Source organism: Rhinolophus ferrumequinum, assembly GCF_004115265.2.
Source record: "Rhinolophus ferrumequinum isolate MPI-CBG mRhiFer1 chromosome 5 unlocalized genomic scaffold, mRhiFer1_v1.p scaffold_110_arrow_ctg1, whole genome shotgun sequence".
Classification (NCBI taxonomy): Eukaryota; Metazoa; Chordata; class Mammalia; order Chiroptera; family Rhinolophidae; genus Rhinolophus; species Rhinolophus ferrumequinum.
The window spans coordinates 5,618,628-5,640,843 of record NW_022680355.1 but is presented as its reverse complement, the minus strand read 5'-3'; the positions used below and the strand labels follow the sequence as shown (position 1 = coordinate 5,640,843).

Genomic DNA, 22,216 nt, shown 5'->3' with positions numbered 1-22,216 from the left:
AAAAAAAAAAAAAAAAAAAAGAAAAAAGAAAGAAACTTGGCTTAAGAAGCCGTGTGAGGAAAACTTTAATGAATTATTGCAATCATAGTAATCTCCAGGTAAAAGAGATAGATAGCAAATTAATGGACTGTAAAGAAATACATTCAAACTTAGATAATTCTTACAGTGAAAATAATCAAGAAGCTTGCAGAAGTATGTAGCATCTGAATTATTGAATTTAAACAGTGGATTTCAATAAAGATCACACCTCTTCTGCTATCGGACACCATTAGTGCAAATTCAGATACAATCATTTTACATTTGCAGGTTCAGGTACGTGGAGCGTGAGGTCATCATGAAGTATGCGAACGTTCTTTTATCGTGAAAGAATGCAGCCGCGGAATGTCTCATTGACATGGCAACGGAAACAGAAACGATCTCGAGAGACCTGGAGTAAATTCAAAATGCTCAGTTTTCCAAGCCCTGTATTAAATGAAATTTTGGAAAACCTCTGCAAAATTAACCGTCACCTGAAAGACACGTCCTTGATTTGAGGGACTGGGCTTCAGGAAACGGCGAGAAACAGACTTGCAATGCTTACCCACACAGGCTTCCCTCGTTTGGGTTTTGACTGGGTTTGGAGGGTCAGATTCTCCCCCAGTGTTCACTTTCAGCAGCACCACAGTGAGCTTTGTGATTCTGACAAAGGGTACAATTATACCCACTTTGAAATGCATTTTACAAATATTCTGTGTGCTGGTGCAACTGGCATAAAACACAGACAGTCCCCCGGGGTGCCCAACTTCTTCTCATTTCACACTTCACCATTTCAAATTACTACAAGCAGAATTACCAGAAACAGTAGGAAATTCCTGGCATTGGACGTTCCCATGATCCCAAGCTGGCATGCGAAAAAGACTCTCTTATTTTCCCCCTGAAGATAATGTACTTCCCAGGGACTGTCCAAGGGCCTCCAATGAGGCGAATGAAAGATTTGTTTTGACCAACCTATGAAAAGACTTTCCCCCTCTCAACTAGGGCCCCAAGACTTAGTTATAATATACCCAAAATATCTGTGTCTAAAGAAAATTCATTTCCCTAAAATGATTTTAACATTTCTTAGCAAGGGAAGCTCTGATTTCAACTTAATGGTCTTTTCAGAGTAGCCTGGTAAAGGACACTTAATTTGAGTTTTTATTGCCCTGCTACAAATAGGACAATCAGAGTATGTTTTTCTTCAAAGACCTTAAAAATGGTTGATTAGAGTCGACCACAATGTCTAGACAACAGTCCTTGGGTCTGGATCCTGAGATAGTCAAACTTCACAGAGATGCAACTATGCGTCCACAGTTACAAGTGCCCTTTCTTCTCCTGTCCTCAGAAAAAGTCCTTTTATTTTTCTTGTATTTTATTGCTAGCGTGTGGTTGGCTCCCTCGTGGTCTCTGGTATAAGGGAACAAAAGAGCATGCCTTGTAAGGCACAGGGAGATAAATAGAAAGTCTCTTTTTGGTCATTACTTGACCATAAGCAAGCCAATTCCCTAGAGCAAAGGTCTCCGTGATTTTATTAAAAGGATCGGTGCCATAGGAGATGATGGCAGATTTTTAGATTCATTGGGGGGCATCCTTTATTTTCTGTATGTCACATTTCTAGCACAACTTGCAGGATCTGTGTGTGCCTCAGTGTGTGAATGACCGAAATTTGAGCTGATGCTCACTGAATATTTATTTCCTCATTGCTCTGAAGAAGTTGAAGACTCTGCTTTATAGCATATTTCGATCTTTATTTTTTTCTGTGAATTATCCCCATCCATTCACTCCTATGTATGTATCTCTCCCCCCATAGTAAACTTCTAAAATTAGCTTTACGCTATGCATCCAGTCCATAGGCACAAAAGGTTTATAGCTGCATGATGAGTAAGTGAGTACATGTGAAAGTATATATTTTATTTGTAATGCTAGGGAAAAGAGGGACTATTTTTAAAAATTAACACATCACTCTCATGTCAAAAATGTTTACTGTATTTCACTAGGAGAGAATTTTTTTTTGAGAATTTTTTTAGTAATTCTCAAATATTAATAAATCTTAGAAATTCGAAGAAGAGGAGTACCAGCATATGATTTGCATTCATTTTTTTCCAGCCTTTTCTTCTGGATTTAAAGTAACAGAATCAATCGTTCAATGTGACAGTGATCTGGAAATTAATAAGAACTGACATTGAGAAGCCAATGATGGCGTATTCCATAAACTTTTATGCAGAATTGATTCAAGAAATTATGTAATTTTGCTCTCATAATTATCATCTTACTTCTTTGCAATTATCATTGTGAGAGCAGTGGGCACTGGATGGTTTAAAAGCTATGTGAGGCAATAATTAGGTAATTGTATTATAATTTCAGTTGAACTGGAGATCAACTTAATCAAAACGTTCAGCAACACCATATTGTCTGACATGACTGTAGTAGAGTAGAAAATAATACACACACTTGAGGGTCTCCTAGGTGATGGTTTTCTGATTTCCATGATTGTCTTATGAGAGTTCACTCCGGGTGTGCGTGTCAATATTCTATACCCTCAGACTTCATAATCAAGGCTTTCAATTGTGTATCCATACTAGTAACTTGTAGTCAATAATTATGAAATGCTTTCAAAGTCTCACCTGGTCTTTTAGCAAAGGAATACAGAGAAACCTGATGTTCTAGTATTTCTGGAATATTTCTGTTATTTCTGGGAATAGTCTTAAGAGACTGTCTTTGCATAACTTCACCAAGTTTTTTAATTGGTGCAGAACAGACACAAGTACAAATGAATGGGATTCAGAGTTATCCATAGGAAATCACTGACCCTACAGGAAAACTGACATAAGGCACATCAAATCAGTAAGAACTTTGGCTTGATAGATTTAAACATTCCAACTCTGAGATTTCCAATTTTTAATTATAATACTTGGGACAGTCAATTGGTTTTTTTTTTGTTGTTGTTGTTGCTGTTGTTCCCCCACAGAAGGACAATAAAAAAAGTCAGTATCAGAAATAGAAAGTTCAGCCAGATATACTCAAAATTAGAAGCAACAAACTTCAACTTCTCTGCACATTTGGAAGGCAAAGACAAAGGAGCAACATTTGTAGATGCGTGAAGTGACCAAAAGAAACCTCAACGTCTCTGAGATACTGAAGTTGTGTGACACCAAGTACCCAAAGTGAAGCAAAAATCACCGCAGCAGCTATTACGTACAGCAGCAAACATAATTGCCAAACAGCCTTACTCTGGCTACGAAAAAGTCAATTCCCAAATTTCCAGAGATAACTAATCTTCTCTCAATAAATTTGTTAAAACTGAGAGATGGAGAAATAGATAAGAATGACGTGGGGATGTGGTTGAATTAGTGACTTTAATAGTCCCTTCTAATGCAAAGAGTTTAGGATTCCAAGTCTTATTATAAACAAAAACCTACCTATGAGGAAAATTAAGTGACAAGGCTAAGAGAAATATTCCTTGTTTTCTCCTGCTATATTTTGCTCACTACATAGCTAATCCAGTAGATTTCCCAATCTCACCTCAGGGGACATTTGGCAATGTCTGGAGATGTCTTTAGTTGTCAGAACTGGGGTGTTTGTGTGAGACAGAGCTCCTGGCATATAGTCAATAGAAACCCTGGAAGCTGCCAAAGGTCCTCCAATGCATAGGACCACTCCTCCCCACCCCCCAACAAAGAATAATGGGTCTCAAAATGTCAATAGTGCTGAGGTTGAGGAAACCTGAGACAGTCTAATAAATGACAAACAACCACGCACACCTAAAGTGCAAATGCTTCTTTGATACACTGGTGCTTCCAGAATACCTTAAAACTATGACGCTGATAATTCAAAAAGGCACAACAGAAATACTGGTGCAAGAAAGTGAACTATTACATCTGGTCAGAAAGAATTCAAGTGGCCTGGAAAGACCTCCTTGGTCTGGGACAACTTTGGATGAGTAACTTTTCTTCTCATCGATGAAAACACAGATCATGTGAAATAGAGCAAACAGCACAGATGTGCAATGATGCATCATATTTCAGAAACATTCTTTAGACAAATACTTGACAGTTCTCTCTGTTAAGTAGAACAGAAAATTAGAATTGGAAATTGAATACAGTAATATTGATCCTGCCTAGTTGCCTAGTTGTGTTTGAGGATGTCACCATATTACAGCTATCGGTGGACATCGCTGATCTTTCACTGTTTGTATTTATCACTATATGCCACAGATGTAACACAGGAATTTGGTTCCTGTAGGTGCTCAATAAATATTTAAGCTGACTGAGTGATTGAATGAATGAACAAATAAAGGGGTGAATCAAAGTGCTCTGCGAAATGTAAAGTGCTTTACAAACACAACGTAATACGAGTATATACAAAATAGGTAATGTCACACACCTCATGATATTTACTTTGAAAGCCTTCTTAGGGCAAAAAAGTACAGATAGCTTAATAAGCAAATAAAAACTGTGGTTATACATATGGTAAGAAAACCTGCTATGAAGATTATTCATTTGTCAGGTACACTGGGAAGAAATGAAACAAAAGCAGAAAAATTACACATTGGCAAAAGAGAAATAATATTGTTCACTTAGATGACCACAGGTAGGGTTGGAAGAAAAGAATGTGACAAACCAAATAAAGATCCTGTAATATAGCTAGAACTTGAAATCACTGGTTGTTATAAAAATGGCACCATTCTTAAGACAGCAACATCACAGAGGAAGATTGGTCCACTGTTCCATATTATAGGATAGAACAGATAGTCAACACAGCAAAGAAAGCTAGCTTTTAGATAGACTATGCCTTCTGAGCTGCTTAAACTCTGACAAAGGGATGTAGGCAAGAAGATTTGGAACAAAAATAACCCGAGAGGAATTTCAAGTTCAAGACCCCGTTTTGACACTGGGAAAATTACTTTATCTCTCTGGACCTCAATTTTCTGATCTGTGACATGAAGAGGTTAAATTAGATGACCTCCTGTGATTCCGGCATATGGATGTTGGTGCCAAAAGTTGGGTGGAAAAGGAAAAACAAGAGTAATCTTTTGGAATTAGTAAAGCACATTGTAATAAAACATCTGAAAAAAATGCCTGAGGAAATACAAAGCAAAATGACATTTCACAGGAGGAAGAAACTATAACCATAAGATCTGTTTTTCAGTTTGTCTTATTTATATATTCATTGCTTATCGTGGAATGGAAGTTTCTAGAACCAAGGCATGGCTACTAGCAAAACTTTTTCTCAAATGGACAATATATCCTAGGGGCATCGCCAAATTTATACTCCTTCAGAATGAGGAAATAGCATAAGAATTTTTTGCCAAAAAGTTAAATTATACTAATCTGAGAATATATACTATCTGCATATTATAATTTAAATTAAGTTTAATTAATATTCCTTTCATATAGTCTGCATTTGCAAATTTTTACATTTAAAATTAAGTTCCACATATTTATATTTTAATTGTGATAGCCCCTTACGTTTGTGTTATAGGGATAAAATAAATACTTGAAGTTATTTGTGTTTGAGGTATTTCCTTCTAGAGAGAAGCCTGCTGGTCAGCTCCTGGGCCTCCCTTTGCTGTGAAGAATAAACTGAGAAATCAGAAGAAAATACAGAGGATAAATGAATACATAATAAAGAATGGAGCCAGTGGAAGGATGCACTTAGGGGACTCTGGTGTGGGAGAGGAGAGACATTATGCAGAGGAAATATTAAGAGAAAATATTAAAGATGGGAAAAAAGGAATTTACGCAATTTTGCTGGGTGTTTTGAATGTATTCTCCTTTGGCATTTTCTCAAGAAATGTATTGATCTGATTGTCTTTGACTGCTTCGTGGCTTGATGGACTGTTGTCTGAAAGCAAATGTGTGTTGCTATCGGGACAACAGCTGTGCTTTATTCGGGTTACATTGACGTAGGGTTTTACAAGTCTGTACATCTGTACATTTAGTCAGTCTGCATAATAATAAGCTTGCAAGGAAGACAGGATAAAAAAAAAATTATTTTCCTGAATTGAGACTCATGGAGGTTAAAGTGATTTTTCCCAAAATAACATAGTGAAGACTCAAAACTGGGTCAGATGGTATGTTTTTCACTACTTCATCATGTCTGAGACCAAAATGCTTAGATATGGCCAAGAACTATGAAATCTTCTGTTTTTCCTCCTTCTCCTTTTTCTTTCAGGAGAAGGAATTATAAAGAAAGACCTCTACAGCACTGTGGAATAGAATTTCCGGTGACAATGCAAATGTTCTATGTTGTCCAAAATGGTAGCCATGAGCCACATGTCGTTATTAAATACTTGAGTGTGGCTAGTGTGACTGGATTTTTATTTAAGGTTAATTAATTTAAATAGCCACATTTAGCTAGTGGATAAAATATCATAGCTCTAGAAGCTACTTGTGACAGACTGGTAAATGCCCTAGGGATCTCAAACTAAAATAATAACGGGGTAAATTGTACGTTATTATTTATCTTTAATTTTCTATTTGTTTATCATATCTAACTCCAAACCCTTCAAAAACAAACCAACATTGTGGTTGCTGCTATCTGGTTGGCTTAAGATATTTGTTTTTTGTCTTTTAACACTTTTATTTAATCATTGAATATTAGTTTTACAAACAATTAAGATGAAATAATTAACTTCCTCTATAGCACCATTTACCTGATTTCTCCAGGAGTTTGTATGTGTTCCTTTGCTGCTCTTAATTTTTAAAATGGTTTTTGTTAATCTGTCTCTACTATGTTCATAGTATATTAAGAAGTGTACAGATGCGCCCTTTCTAATACAAAATATATGCAAAGTTCAAAGCTTCGGCATTTATTCTGAATTTCTAGAAACTGTATATGTTTGCTTTTCCTTTGCAGTAAATGAGCACTAAGAACAAAGCAGACAAATAAAATAAAATGAAAGTTTCATGAAAAAAGGATGCAGCCAGCCTTTCCCCTTACCACTAAAAGATTCATGTACAACAGAAATGTCTAACCACCTTTAACTCTTAGTTCTTTTAGGAAGTCTCCCTATACTTCAGTAGCCTTTTTACTTCTGATAAGTTGTCCCTATTACTTCATGCTTTAGTTCACTGAAGAATTCGGGGGGGGGGGTGTTATGCTTTTCTACAAAATTACCAATTCTTTTGAATAAAAAATGATAGATCGGAGTGTATAAAGATAACATTACTACTTCAAAGAATTGTGTAGGGATTTGGATATATATGCAGGATTTATATAACTGTCAACCCACTGCTATCAGAAGCCACACCTACCACAAAAGCTAGTGAAAGAAGCATCATCTTATCCTAAAAGGAATCGTCTATGTGCCCCTTATGTCTCTGTAGAATACCAGTTGCACCAGTTACATTGGCAAGTCAGTTGGTTATCGCTATTTGATCAAACCTACTCCACGAGAAACAAGTTGGGATATTTTATATAAACTGAACGAAGCTCAGCAGAGAGATTGTCATCACATCCTTCAATCATCTTGCTTGTCAATTTTTTTTTTTTTTTTTTTTTGCAATTATTAACTAAGTAGTTTAGGAAAAAATGACCACCCTCATCAGGTACTTACAAAATGTAAAGCAAAATGCATGTGATGGAAAATGTCACTAGTCTACATGAGACATTTGTGAAGATAACTATGATACTCTGTTAGTGGACTGATGTCTTCCAATGCAAACACTGTACAGATGCTAAGCTGTTAGTAAAGTGCTGTTTAAGAGATCTCTGCTTCTTGATACCCGAAACTGCAAATGGTAGACACTGTACCCTACAAGAACCAACAGCTTCTTGGCACAGGATGTACATTTCATGGGTCGAGATGTTGATGCAATTGTATACACAGTACCTGAATTTTAAACTTTAGGAGCTCAGTATACATACATATATATTAACCACTTTCTGCCTCAAAGGGATGCCTTTTCTTTCCTGGTTCAGGGGGAAATTTCCACATCTGGATTGTGATTACAGGGCTAATGACAGCTCCATCTAAGGAGCTTTTGGCATCAGCTTCATTTAGCCAGGGAGGGAAGGGGTTGATATGAATGAAAGAGTGGCTCAAATAGGCAGGAAACGATGGGCACTGCAACTCATTGAACCCCTTTTGCTAAGTGACATAAAAATATTCTAATATTAAGGATTATTTTACAACTCTATGGAAGTATGCAATAATGCACCTTGCATGTTTTGTCTGACAAAATGCACTCTTAGAGTCACAAGAGCCTGCCTTGTGTTAGTTAATAAACAAAAATATATTTATATATATATTTATGTAACTACTATGTACTTTAAAGAAAATTACTGTATGATTCAGCAGGGTTCTTTCATTCTCTTTATCGCCAGGGATATGCTGACTTGCATGGCTTCTTAGACAGGAATCGACAATGAAATGGGCCTTTAGTACTGAAATGGCAAAAAGTAAAAAAACAAACAAAACAAACAACCCACATGTTTAGAATCCCTTAATAGTTTTGCTTCAAAAATGCTTAAGGAACTCTCCATCCTTTCGTTTCCTTCAGCCAAGAGCAACTGTGGCTTCATAGGACTTCACAGTTGGGAAATGGAGGCAACGCTTCGTAAAACAAATCAGAAGTTTTATTCTGAGGAGGCGGGGAACCGAAAGCTTCATTTGCCACTCCCTCTTTCCTAATCCTTAGCTAAAAGTTTGGAAATTCCATCACAGTTCATAGAAAGGGCATTCGTTCACAAGGAAGAGGGAGGCATAGTTTTAAACCTCCTGTGTAGATAAAAGATCCGGCCTATAAAGAACTTGTTGGGACAGGTGGGTCTATACCAGAAAAACAAAACCCTTTGTCCACATAATCTGGTGAAAAGATAGAAAATCTCTTATTTTGTGTTTGTTTTTGATCCTGCATGAGCTACTTTCCTCAGCAATCTTGAAACAGTCATCATTGCTCTTTTGAGTGAAAGGGTTCAGGCTTTGGAACACAGTTATCTTTGAGACATCAGAGAAGAATATTTGAACCAGAGGTGTAGATTCCTCGTAAACTAAAGCTTTGTTATTATCATTTTTTCTCTCGATCCCTTTGCAACCCTGCACCTAAGCCAATGGCATTGTAGTCTTGTCATAATTCCGATAAGTCCACAGGAGAGGTTCTGGGTGAACTGTAGATGCCAATCCCACTAAGGAATCTTACGTTCAGTGGTAAATGGTATCTTGTGTAAGTTTGAGTTTGTCTTTTACCCTTCCTGGGCTGGGCTTGTCCAGAAATCTTGTCTCCTTCCAGCTATAGCAGCTTAGGGTGTGTGTGTGTGTCTGTGTGTGTGAGTGTGTGTGTGTGTGTGTGTGTGTGTGTGTGTGTGTGTGTCTGTCTGTCTGTCTTAAAGGTATAGGCAAATTTTAGTCTTAACACCTGTAAGCCAGCACTGGTGCTGTTCTGTCCTAGAAATCTTAGCATTGCTCTGATACAATAAAACCTTCCTTCTCTCCCACTGGTTCAACTTCGGCATAGGCAGGATGGCCAGACCCTCTTCGAAACTTCATCGCAGGCCATCTGCTTGGGCGTCTCTAGAAGAGAAAATTAAAAAATAATGAACACCAGGATGATGAGCACATCATAAGAAAAATAGATTGGCCAAATATTTTGGATTAACTTCCGAATTCAACTGAGTAACATGTGACATTATCTCTTATTACCACCACAGTCGGAAGTATATACCCACAAAGCCCCGTGCCTGCGTTTCCATTATGGTGCTATTGGCACCTCTCAGGTGACATCCATTTGCCACACCTATCCCCAGAGTACTGAGTGCTTCTCTAAGGCAAGCTTTATGCCTTATGAATATTTGTGTCTAAAAGAATCTACAACTGCCCAAAAGGAACGGTAATAAAAAAACCAGTCTTCTTAGTATGTAGCCACAGACACTTTCTCTTCTCTGGAAGTCAATAATGATATCACTTCATTTTATTAATTCACTCAAAAACATAAGGCCATCAAATTCTTCATGGTACTTTGAGGTGTACTTCAAATTAGGTGGTAGACTTCCTAGCAAATAAATGAAAAGAAACATCACTTAATATCTTAAGAAATTATTTATTAAGCTGAGAATCCACATAGGACTTTTTCTGCTTGAAAATTAACAAGATGTCATGCCCTTAAAACTGAATCCAACAGCAGAGGGCGTGGGCCATCTTGAGTCTATGAACTAAATAACTGCGCATTAGACACCGTTCCTAAATTACAGGATATTTGTATTGACAAAAGGAGCTCATTTCTCCCCAGCCTCCGAAATGCTAAAATGCATTTCACGGCCACAATGACACTAGAGACTATTACTCCATTTATTAGAGTGCCTGTGATTTTTGGAGAAAATAAGACAGTAAATATTGAAGGAAGTTTATTCCTATCTAAAGAATTTTAATGTGAAAAATGTTACTTATCAGTGTAGATATCCTGGCATTTGGCAGCTTTCTAGATTTGCCAATTATATTCCAACATCCACGATTAATAGCTGCAGAACAATTTTTGCATCAGGTAGGAAAGAGTATTAACTCTACTTTCTGGAAAAATACTAATCAAGGTAATAACATTCTGCCCACTAATACTATTATATGCTGTCTATGTAACATTATTTGGTCAGAACGTGTTCTGTGTATTAGCTGATTAATTGCCATGAAGTGAGGGGAACTGAATTATCCTTCTTTTCCAAAAGAACAAGTTAAAACCAAGAGAGGGCTAGATAGCAAAAGAGTGTGTTTTTGCTGGAACTAAAAGTCATCATCAATGGAAATACATGAAACATCTCTAGGGAGAGGAACCCTGTAACTCATGGTTACTCCTGCTTGTGGGACAATGCCTCTGTGCTCACTGTCACTATTTACAACCCCTACTCTGGTTTCAGTGACTTCACCACTGGGCTTCTGAAGCCACAGCCGCCCTACCTTCAGAGTAAGCAGCACCACTAAATCTTTGCTCTGAATCTGCACCTTTCCAAGGCCCATCTGACAAGTATAGCCCTGTGATTAGCAATAATTTACAACCACACGCTATAGGTGACTCTTAATTAAAAAGGAGCATAGGTGATGAGAATGCTGATGTTTGATTCTTATGAAAGTTACATTTTGTTAATCTCCTAACTGTATTTCATGCTTTGCACTAGGTGATTTACATATATGATCTCATTTGATATGCACAACTCAATCATTCACATTTTGCACAAACCTATAAAGCTAGCAACTGGCGGAGCCAAGATTTAAAATGAGATCTATCTACTTCCAAAGTCAATTCTCCCCACCATAGAAATTAGTTGTTAAAATTCAGTGGTTTGTGTATAACACCCCCAAAATTTGTGAACATGGTTCTATTTTTATTTCAGTCTTAAAAATATAGCATTACCAACAACTTCCGTATTCTGCTAATAAGTCAGAAATACTAAGCTGATAATTCTCTGTCTTAGGTGAAAAGATTGCAGGATAATGCTCATCATGTATTCTGTGAGCTCATCACAGAGTTTCTCAAAATAAAGTATAAAAATGTTGGATGGTGAAGCTTCCCCCTGTTAATACAATACTAACCTATTTTCTGAGTTAGTTACAGAGCCTTAAAGAAAATTTCTCTGGATTTTTTTACTACTCATTGTAGGAAAAAACATAGAAGTACCCCAACAACATTTAAAATCACTAGAGATCCCACCACTCACACATAATTTGGTTCCGCTGTCAGTATTACGTCGCTTACATGCATTTCTAGGAACATTAAACCATTGCACATACTGTTTTATTAGCTCCTTTTTTTTCCACTTAAGTACACACTAAAAAAATTCATGAACTATCTTTTTATAAAATTATTTTAAATGTCAATAGAGTATAGTACTTACAACTAAATCATGATTTATATTGTCTACTTGATTTTGAGTTTTTCCCCCCAAATTTTTGACAGTATAAATAATGCTACAATAGATATCTTTGCTGCTCACCTAATGGGCACATGTCTAATTAGTTCCTTTTATGAACTCTCATAAGTGGAATTATTGCATCCAAGAGAATGCACAAATATTTACAAAACACCTGAAATGTCTTGTATGGTGCTAAAGGGCGTATGGCCAAAGAAAGGTATGGAACATGGTTTCTGGTTCATATAGGAGATAAAAACCATTTCAGGGCAAAGGGATTTTCAATGTAGTTTGGAAAGGTGAAGAACATATAGGTAGGCAAGATTTAATAGAGGTTTCAAATAAATATTCTAAAGATGAACAGGCATAATCCACTACAAAATTATTTTTTATTTGTGCAAAACTAAAAAAAAATACTTCTGTTGTTTTTTTACTAGATTAAAAGAAAAAGACATTTTTCGATAATAATATCTTAAAATTTAAAATGAAATCTAAGAAATATGCAACTGGGGTTTTAAACATTTCATGGGATTTTACATTCTTTCGCAATTCCTTGATCTCTCCGTCTTAGCCCTAAAAATGCCGAAGAGTTAATAACTACAAAAATTCTGCTTTTTTCCTAGAATATTTACACATATCACAAATCAATTACATGCTCTTAAATCACCTGATTTCTCTGGGCCTTTGTTTCCTCATTAGTAAAATGTTATCTAAGGATTTGGCCTCTAAACTCATAGGATTCTGATACCTAATTGCCTGAGATAATTAACTTTAACATTGTGGAAAAAATAATGATTTAAAAACTCCTCTATGGTGGTTCTTCACGGTCCCTCCTGCCTCTCTCCACTAACTTTTCAGATTCCTAAATTTAAGGGAAATCTATATAAATTAGTCCCAACTGAAATTGATTTTCTACGTCAATCTGCAACGCTTTCCTTATAAATGAAAATAATGAGGGCAGCTCTATGACTCGGCATAAACGACACAATCTTTGGTTCTCATAGAAAAATCTTTAATGTCGGTGCTATAATATGAGGCATCTGTCCAGTGAACAAAGGGGTCAAGAAACCTGGTCATCTTGTCTGGTTCTGCCACGAAGTGTGATGGGGCACAACCTGACATTTGGTCTTTCTCGAGGCTTAGACACATCTGAATCTGTCTTCTTTGTAGAATGGCTAAATTCAGATTGTTGCAGAAACTGATAGGGGCCACAGGGTCACTTGCTAACAGAGCAGGATGTATGCTGAAAATTGAAAAATTCAAACCAGACTCTAGTGTAATTCATTACAGAGACTCAGGAAGTAATGCCTTAAAACATTATTGGACGCAATGCGTGAGTGATCGCTAGTTTTATGTCGGAGAATTATTTACGTGGCTAACCACATTCAGAAGTCAGTGTTTGTATTGATATTTTGGCACTGGGGTGGGCTGTGCAATCAGGTATTCTCCCTAATTACTCCTCAGTGCTATTCATTGAATAGTCGTCCAGATCTGTCTCAATGGCCTGCGGCAAGATAATTAGCAATGTCCATAAACAAATGTCCATAAACAAACCTGCAGGGTATCCTTAGTTAGCAGTGTACACAAAACTGCAGCTGAAGACTTCTCTTCAAGCTTAGACAGCAAAGCGGACAGTGCTTCCGCTTCCTGTTGGGTGAGAGGAGTCCTTGATATGAAGTTACTAGGCGTGAGTGTGAAAGAAAAGGGACCAATTTTGAAATTTAAGGCCCAGCTGGAGGACACCTGTGGTGCATGATGGCACATGAGAAACGGCTGGAAATTTCTGGTGTTTTGTGCTACTTTCTTCACTGAAAAGTGGGGAAGTGGAAAAAGGCTGGGATCTGGAGACTTAAACAGCCTCACCGTCAGGTCAATTCTCAGCACAGGACTTTTAGGCAGCCCCACATTTTCTTTGTTACTCAGTTTCCCAATTGGGAAAATGAAATGGACTGGATTGCTGTTTTTTAAACTTCTTTCCTTTTACAATCGAAAAAAATGTTTAAGTCACAGACCCTCTGTTCCAATGAAACCTCACCTTGTAGCCCAGATAGGTTGGCACACAGTAAGTCTCCCTTCATTGTGATGGAGGGAGGGAGCCCAGCTGACACACCCTCCCTGAGGTGCACCCCCCCTTCACCCCCCACCCAGGGGGCCTGTAGATCCCATACCTTCTCAGAATATGTTTTGGGAAAATTATAGAACTAACTCAACATTTTTCAAGCTTGAGATGCATACAAATCACAAGGGATCCTGTTAAAATGCAGATGCTGACTCAGCAGGTCTGGAGGGGGTGGGGGGGCTGGGACTCCGCATTTCAAACAAGGTCCCTGGCTGGTCCACACACCACACTCTGAATAGCAGGGCAATGATTCTCTAAGGTCTTTTCACTCAGAAACATTCTTTAAAAGTGAGGGGAAGGAGAAGTATTGAACTTCTGACTTTCCCTGTGTCTGCCACAGACCTGCGTAGGAACTGGAAGCATCTTGTATAGTTGGGCTAAGCTTTCAGCATTTAGCTTGGGTAGAGTTTGTTCACGGGAAGGAAATGTTTTCCTTTTTTATACTTCTAAATACAAATTATTCTCTAGTCTTATTTTGTGTTGACTATTATTTCAGTCTTAAGTTATATGTCTGGGTAGCCAGGTTTAGCAAAATACAGAACACCCGTTAATTTAAATTGCGGGTTAGCAATGAGTAATTTTTAAAAAAACTATACTTCATGGGACATACTCATACCAAAAAAAAAAAAAAAAAAAAGAAAAATCACTCATTTTTTATTTGAAATGGAAACTTATCTGAGTGTCCTGTATTTTAGACGGCAATCTTATGAATAGGGAAACACAAACTTGAATCAGTTAAAAGGCCAGTTAAACGTCAATCTAATTAAAATAAACTACTCCTGCGTGTGGCTGTACCTCTTTGCTTCATGACTTGTAGGTCACTTTTTCCTTACAAAGAATAACTCAATTGATTTGTCTGTCTTCTGGTGTGGCCAAGAATTCCAAGGGATAACTCATGGGTGAAGAAAGTTTGCATGTTCTTTCACACATTTTCTCCTCATCAGATATCGGTTGTTTCTCTCTTACACATTTTCTGCTCATCACATGTTGGTTGTTCTTCCTCATGTGGAAGTTGCCTATTGTCCTGCATCTGTGTCTCCTCCAACTTATAATCACTACTTGCCATTAGTTTGCTGCCTTCATTCTAGAACTGCCCTAGGTATCATCCTGAGGAATTACTGAATATAAGCAGAGTTGGTACACGTCCGAGATGAAAATTGTCCCAAACCATGTAGAGAACAGCTGTAAACTGAGATGAACAAAACCACCGGATTATTCATGTGATTTTTCTAGAAGCTAAAGTATTCTTAAAACAAAAATTAAGTGGTTCTCCACTGGATGCTAAGTTCAATAAACTCGATAACAGAGGAGGAAATATCTTTTAATCATACATTTCAAAGACTTAATGTTCATTATTTTCTTTGACAGCCTTTCTTTTATGGCAGTTCTCAGATCTGACTAAAAATAACATCGCCTGGGGTTGAGTGGAAAAAAAAAAAGTACTGAAGTCGAGGACCACCTCAGCCAACTGATTTGGAATCTGGCTATGGCCCATGCAATTATATTTTTAAAAAACTCTTCAGGTCAGTCAGAGGCATAGTGAGGGTTGAGAACCACTGTCAAACCATATTTCTCTTGGTTCCACATCTATATTCCAGAGGGTCCCATTCTGAGCGTTTGCCTGTGATTTTCCCTCACCTGGACTGTCACTTCATCATCTCTAATTACACAAACACCTACCCCTTTCACGTTATTTCCAAGAAAGCTTTCCAGATTCCTACCTATAGATTGTAAGTCACTTTTCATGCTCCTGCTTTATCTCAGACATGTTGTGGTATTATTTCTATCTCTTGTCACATTTTAGCACCCACTGTTGTTGTTTATGTGGTTGCACATATATAGTGTATGTAGATGTCTTTGAGGTCAAGTGTTATATCCAGTTCCACTGTGAAATAGCCACAGTGGTGGTGTATTGAAGATATTTGACATCTGGAGTAGACCCTTTTTGTATCCTCGGCCTGCTCTGTAAGACAACATTACTTTTGGTAATAACCATGAAGAGACATGAATAATAATGGCAGTCAGAAAAGAAATGCAGACAGTGAAAATCTTCCTGTCTTGCACTTCATAGATATTAACCATGCCGGTAAAAAACATTAAAAATAGAAAATAAATATTATTGTACAAAAAGGGAAACAGAATAAATAAGTTTGATAAAAAGGAAACAAAGATGAAGGAATATCACCAAATGAGGAACTGCACAAGTATCAGAGAATGCTTTGCCCTCCCAATAATAGAATTACAGCAAGTAAGTTCTGTTTCTTCATCTTTACAGCTACAATGCTACCATCCTTTATTTTGAATCTTCTGTTTAACACAGACGTATGTAGTATCACATGGGCTGGAGACCCCACTGAGCCTAAAACAAATGCAGAACATTCCAGTCTCTTAGGAACTTATTCTCTAAATGAAAGTATACAGCTGAGTCTCCTGTCAGGGCCAAGTGTGTAATCGGGAGTTCTCTGAATTAACCTCCACGCAGAAGACAATGTTTACTAAAGGCTAAGGAATAAAATTGTGCTAAGTTGAAGTTTACATCTATATTATGGGACTGAAACTCAACAGGAAGTGGGTTAACTCTTTAGAACTTTAGCTCAGCAAACGTTTTTAACTCAATTTAGAATTTCTGGCACATCGTGGTAATAAAAAGCTGAACTTAATTTAGCCAGTTTTATTATAATTTTACCATTTCCTACAATGTACTCCCTTACTATCTGCCCCTGGGGCAGACTGCTTCCAGGCACCTGTGCTTGGTTTGCCACTGACCTGCCATGTCCAGCAAAGTGTTAGGCACAAGGAAACTCACAGTAAGTCTATGTTGATTTGCATAGGTCTTACTCTACAGTTTTTGCCCACAAGAAGCATAGCATCCAGATTCTTGAGTGCCAAACTATCTTTTGGACTCTCTATTTGCCTTTTATGATGTCAGCCCATTATTGGCCACTTTGTTGCCCCAAATGAGAATGACTGGTGATGGTGACCATTAGTGCGTTCATATGAGGATAACTGCGTTCGGTCAGCCAATAACATCTCTATTTACGCAACTACCTATTAAACACAGTACTTAAGGTATTTATAGTATGTTTAAAGAAAATAAGATATTTGCATGCAAATGCTTCAAGAGGAGCTAACCAATCATCCAAGCTAAAAATGCACAGACAAGAGATTGGATTACTTAGTATAATATCAGGTATCTGCTAAAAGCATTGGACAATAAATGCTGTGAGTCTTGAGGAAAGAGACCTTCATTTGCATTCGAGTCATCAGAGATGACTTCACAGGCAGACTGGACTATAAAGACAAAGGGCAGGAAGACCTGGAGACACAGGCCCTGGTGACACTGGGCTATCAAGCAGTGCTTAGGGGAAGTGGGCAGCCGGGCTACTCAGAACCCAAAGAGTGTATATTCTAGTGTCGTGTTGCAGGAAGTCTTGAGAAACAAAGGACTACAGTAGTATTCAAAATATTTTTGTGTTGTTAGTGCATCATCATCGAAAAACCTTAATATGAGAATACAGATACTTTTTGCTGGGAGGAAAAAAAAAAGACAAAGGGCAGAATGAAACTCCCCATCACTGCTGCCTAGATGCTGCCTGCAGGATTCATTCTAGATCTTACTTTGGCTGCTGCTTTTATGTGCTTCCCCCGCCCCCGCCCCCGCCCCCGCCCCCCTCCTTTATCCCCTCCAGCAACTTGAATGACTTTGACATTCTCTTCTTCCGGGTTCCTCCTGGATCACTTTGAAAATATCCACTACCATCTCTTCTATACTGTTTGTTCTACCTCCTCTCCAAACAGCCACCTCCCAGGCCTGGCCACCTCATGACAGTGCACTGCCTCCAAATCCTTTAGATTATGGAGCACTGCCTCTCATTTGTTTCTACAATTCACTCAGACATCATTAAACTTCCTGCCAGCCTGAATGCCACTGCAGGCCACTTAAAATCCATTTATTCTCTGTTCCCACAGCTATCTGACAATCCGTCCTGGATAAGTTCTAACCTCATCACAAGTCTTCATCTCCTTTTTTTTTTTTTTCCTATTCCAGACCCAAAGCAGTCCCAACTACTACAGGAAGAAGTCACACATTCAGGTTAACCCAGCCCCAAATAATCACACTCTTTCAATTGGGAATCCGTGATCACTCTTCTCTTATTAGATTCTCCTGATATAATCAAACTCCATCCACTTCCATGCTGCCCTCCCTCAACCTTGCATTTTATCACCGATTTTTATTATAGAGAAGATTAAGCCACTTAGAAGATGCTAATCCTTTCTCCTCTCTTCATTAATGCCGTTACATCTACTCCTCCTTTATTACCCGTTGCATAGTTAATTGCTTTTCCTGTTCAATTTTGTCTCTGCTATGAAGTTAACTTCATTTCTTCCTCCTTCCCAAGTACCTTAAAACACCTTTCATTGTTTCTTTACCTTATGCCTGCACTTAACATTCCTTTATTTGATGTTCCTTTGTATCCCCAGGATTATATCTGTATTGAATATATGACTGAATTCACTACCTTCCCATTACAAAATCATTTTTTCACCCCCTTAAATGTGGTGTCTGCTCCCTCTCTTGAAACTGCATTCTTGCAAGTTACAAATGATTTCACTGTCAAGTTAGTACATTTTTTCTCTTATTCTGTGACTTGTCTAGAGCACTTCACAATGCTGCCTTCCCGTCATTCTTGACTTTTTTGCTGGCTTCCTACAATGATCTATTCTCTTGCATCTTGTTTATTTTTTTCCCCTTAAACTTGTTTCCTTTCCTATTTTATAAACACTAAATGTTAACATGTCCTAAGGTTTAGCCACACATGCTGTAATCTCTCTCTTCCAATAGCATTCTTCTTTATTTTCTTGGGGTTTAACTTCTACTATTGTAATTTCCATAATTTTCTCAGCTTAATCATTCCTTTTACCCAGTTGCTTTTTTTGAGAGGCCCAACTGTGATCTGACCATCAGCTTACCCCAAACCTGCTTAAAATCCATCCCTTCATTTTCCTTCCTACACTGTGTCTTCTGACAGTTCTAAATCCGTCCCTAAAAACCTGAATTTTCCAGTTGCTCAGATTTTGTACTTTGGAATTTTTGCTTCTTTCTTCTTCACCTCACATATTCAAGGCAAAGACTCAGGACACCCTCCTCACCTTGACTGCTAATTAGCTATACTTTTTGGAAATTGCTCAAGTTCTTGGAATCTCAGTTACCTTACGTAATGCCCACATTGGGACCTCAGTTACCTTACAGTAATGCCCACATTTATGGACTTCATTGGGAAATAGTGAGTATCAAAGATAGTTGATTGCAAGCACTTTCAGACACAAAGCTTTATGCAAATGAAAATTGCTAAATTCTACCTTCTTCCTTCACGTGGCTCTTGAATTAGCCCCATTGCCTTCCTTCTAATTCAGCTCTCAGTCATCACCTCACACCAGGGGTACAGCTTTCTATCTCTGCTGTGACTGTTCTTTCAGTCTTCTAGCTCTCTCTGGCCCCTTCCCACCATCATTTTCAACTTCTATTGCTTTATTACATAATTGATTCTCCCTGCCTCTAGAATAAAGCCCAGATTTCATAGTAAGGTCTTCAAAGCCTGTCACATCTAACCTGCATCTACATTGAAGCCATTCCTAGTACTTGTCCATAGATATTAGCATATAGTTGAATAAGTCGATTCATCTTGCCCTTTCTTGACTTAATGCTTTTGTAAAGTCATAATATACCTCTCTTCCACGTGAAATGTCATCTCCTCTTCCTCTTTGCTTAGGCACAGCAGAGCATTCTTTCAAGACTCTGCTCAAATATTACCTCTTACACGAGATTAATCTCTCTGTCTTTCCTAAGAATTTTATAGCGCTCGACTGCACCCTTTATTCAAGCATGGATTATACCTTTGATGTTCATTTTATTATTATTGAATTCATATGTGGCTATTTCGCCTTTAATGTTTTTATGTTCTATATCTCCACATATATAATAAACTGGGGAATATGATTACACATAGGGTGACCAGATGACTTTTTTTTTTTTTTTTTGAGTGTCAATGGAAGAACTATTGAGAATCATATCAGACAACAGATATAAACTGGGGCAACCTAGGCAAACTGGGATTATGTTTACCCTAGTTATACCCCTCTGTCATATTAAACACACCTACCAAATTGCATTGCACAAATAGGAGCTTTCATTTTGCCTGATTTCCTGTGATACATGCTGAGAAAAATCCTGTCTTCTCTAGCATTAGCCTAAGTTCATAATATCATGTTGATATTGCATTTGGCAGTATTTCTTGATTTTTTGAACCACATTGCCACAAATGGTTGTTTTCTACTAAAATAGAATAATAATTTGCTATTAGACAGGCAATTTACTCTGAGGAAAAGTGATTTGCAATGAATGTGAAAACAGTCCAGTTTGCTGGCTTGTTGCTCAGTGGCTTGGTTAACAAACAAGATAATGCTGCTCTGGCCGTAAATGTTCTCATAAAAGTCGAATGTGAGTTAGTGCTACTCTGCGCAACAAGAAGACCGGCTGACTTCCTCACGACGCTGTTCTCATACAGTTACTTGTATCAAGTATCAGTGTGCTTCTAAGTGAGGGCAAACAAAAGCAGATGAGCTAAGATCTCCTTAGCCATGATCTTAGCTATGGTCAACAGGTCAACAGTCAGCTATTTTCTGCCCTGACGGGGTTGTGTACTTGAAACCACATTTAATCACAAGATTAGGACGTAACCCAATAAAATGATTTACTCCATCAAACCCAAGAGTGGACACTATTCATTTGAAGATTTAGAGTAAGGCTCATCAATCAACCTAGGCAAACGCAGACCCTGTCATCGTAGAGTGGTATTTCATGACGCGCGCTTCATTTGTCTATGTAGAAATGAAATGAAAAGTTTTAGAAAAATTTAAAAGGCAGACAGCAAACTTTTTACCTATTTAAGGTACTACATTGAAGAATGGATACCCATCATGGTGTACCTTTGATAAATTTGAGAAACTTGATCTATTTATTTGGGAATTTTTGATACATAACCATCTCTTGTCAAATCACTTTGGAGACTGAAATTAAAAAAATAATAATAATAATTATGATCCTGAGAAGGGGAACGATATAGCATTAGCATGGCAGGAAAATAAAAATCAAGGGATATGTGCTGTAGAAGACCCACTGCAGAGGTGTTACAGTTGCATGGATAGTTATATGTTCATACAATGTTATAACTGACTAGTAACAGTGTTGAATCATTCCTTGGGCCCTCCAGCGATGTACATTACTGTCTTTTCCAAAGATTCATGTAATTACTACAAAAGCTTCGTTAAGAGTGCGAGGCATTCATCTTTTGATAAAGAAGCACTGATAACCATTCTAATGATATGTGAGCCAGCTTATAGTCCTGGAAATAACTCCAACGTTTACAACATTTTAAAAGTGTAAAAAACAAAACAAAACAAAACAAAACAAAAAAAAAACGCAAGATGTCTGATATATACCAATTAGAAACTATAAAAATGACTCTTTTATTGCACAGTTGATGGTTTTATTTCCAAAGGTTGATAACACAGTTTGTGCATTAGATGGCTTGTTCTTTTTCCTCTTCCTTTTATCATTTGAATAACTTGCCAAAAGATTGTAGGGATGGGAAATAAATGAATATCTCCAATAAATCTTGGTATTTATACAAATTTTGGCTGACACGACTATGTTTAAAAGTAGTGCTTTTTAACACAGTGCAGATGATGGCTGCTTGGAAGTCAGGAAATTTGCTTTCAGTTTCTGGACGGATTACACAGAGGGGTTCAGGAATTGGCCAAAAGTCACAAAGTTAGTAAGTTGAAAGCTAGAATTTTTACAAGTCTGCCTTTTTTGCACTGCACCCTCTCTACTGTGTTTTAGCGGTTCCTGGTTCTGTTACTGTCAAACATTAAGGCGTTAGGCAAATCACTTCCCATCTCTTGTCAACCATGTTCTCATGTATAAAATGAGAAAGTGAATAAACACTGGTTCTCTACTTAGCACGAGCCTCCAGTCAGCCTCAACAAATAATAGGTATATGCCAATAATTTTTAAACAGGCAATTTTTATCAATGACATTAATATTGCGCATTTAAAATACACCGTGAATGACTCAACTACAATATTCCAATAAGATTTGCATTAAAACTGTCTGAATTCATCAAACCGTATAACATCAGCGTTGCAATTTAAAGAGTCATTTATAGTCTCAAGCATAAACA

The 22,216-nt window shown here is 37.6% G+C and overlaps 1 protein-coding gene across 4 annotated transcripts in view; it reads right to left on the bottom strand.

Moving 5' to 3' along the window:
• Positions 1 to 2,009: 2,009 nt before the first annotated feature.
• PLXDC2 (plexin domain containing 2) overlaps positions 2,010 to 22,216 on the bottom strand; it is a 389,290-nt gene continuing 369,083 nt past the window's right edge. For all 4 annotated transcript variants that reach the window (XM_033100592.1, XM_033100589.1, XM_033100590.1 and 1 more), the window contains one exon: positions 2,010 to 9,529. In XM_033100592.1, the coding sequence (XP_032956483.1) occupies positions 9,413 to 9,529 (117 nt within the window). In that variant the 3' untranslated portion in view covers positions 2,010 to 9,412. The remainder of the gene's footprint in view (positions 9,530 to 22,216) is intronic.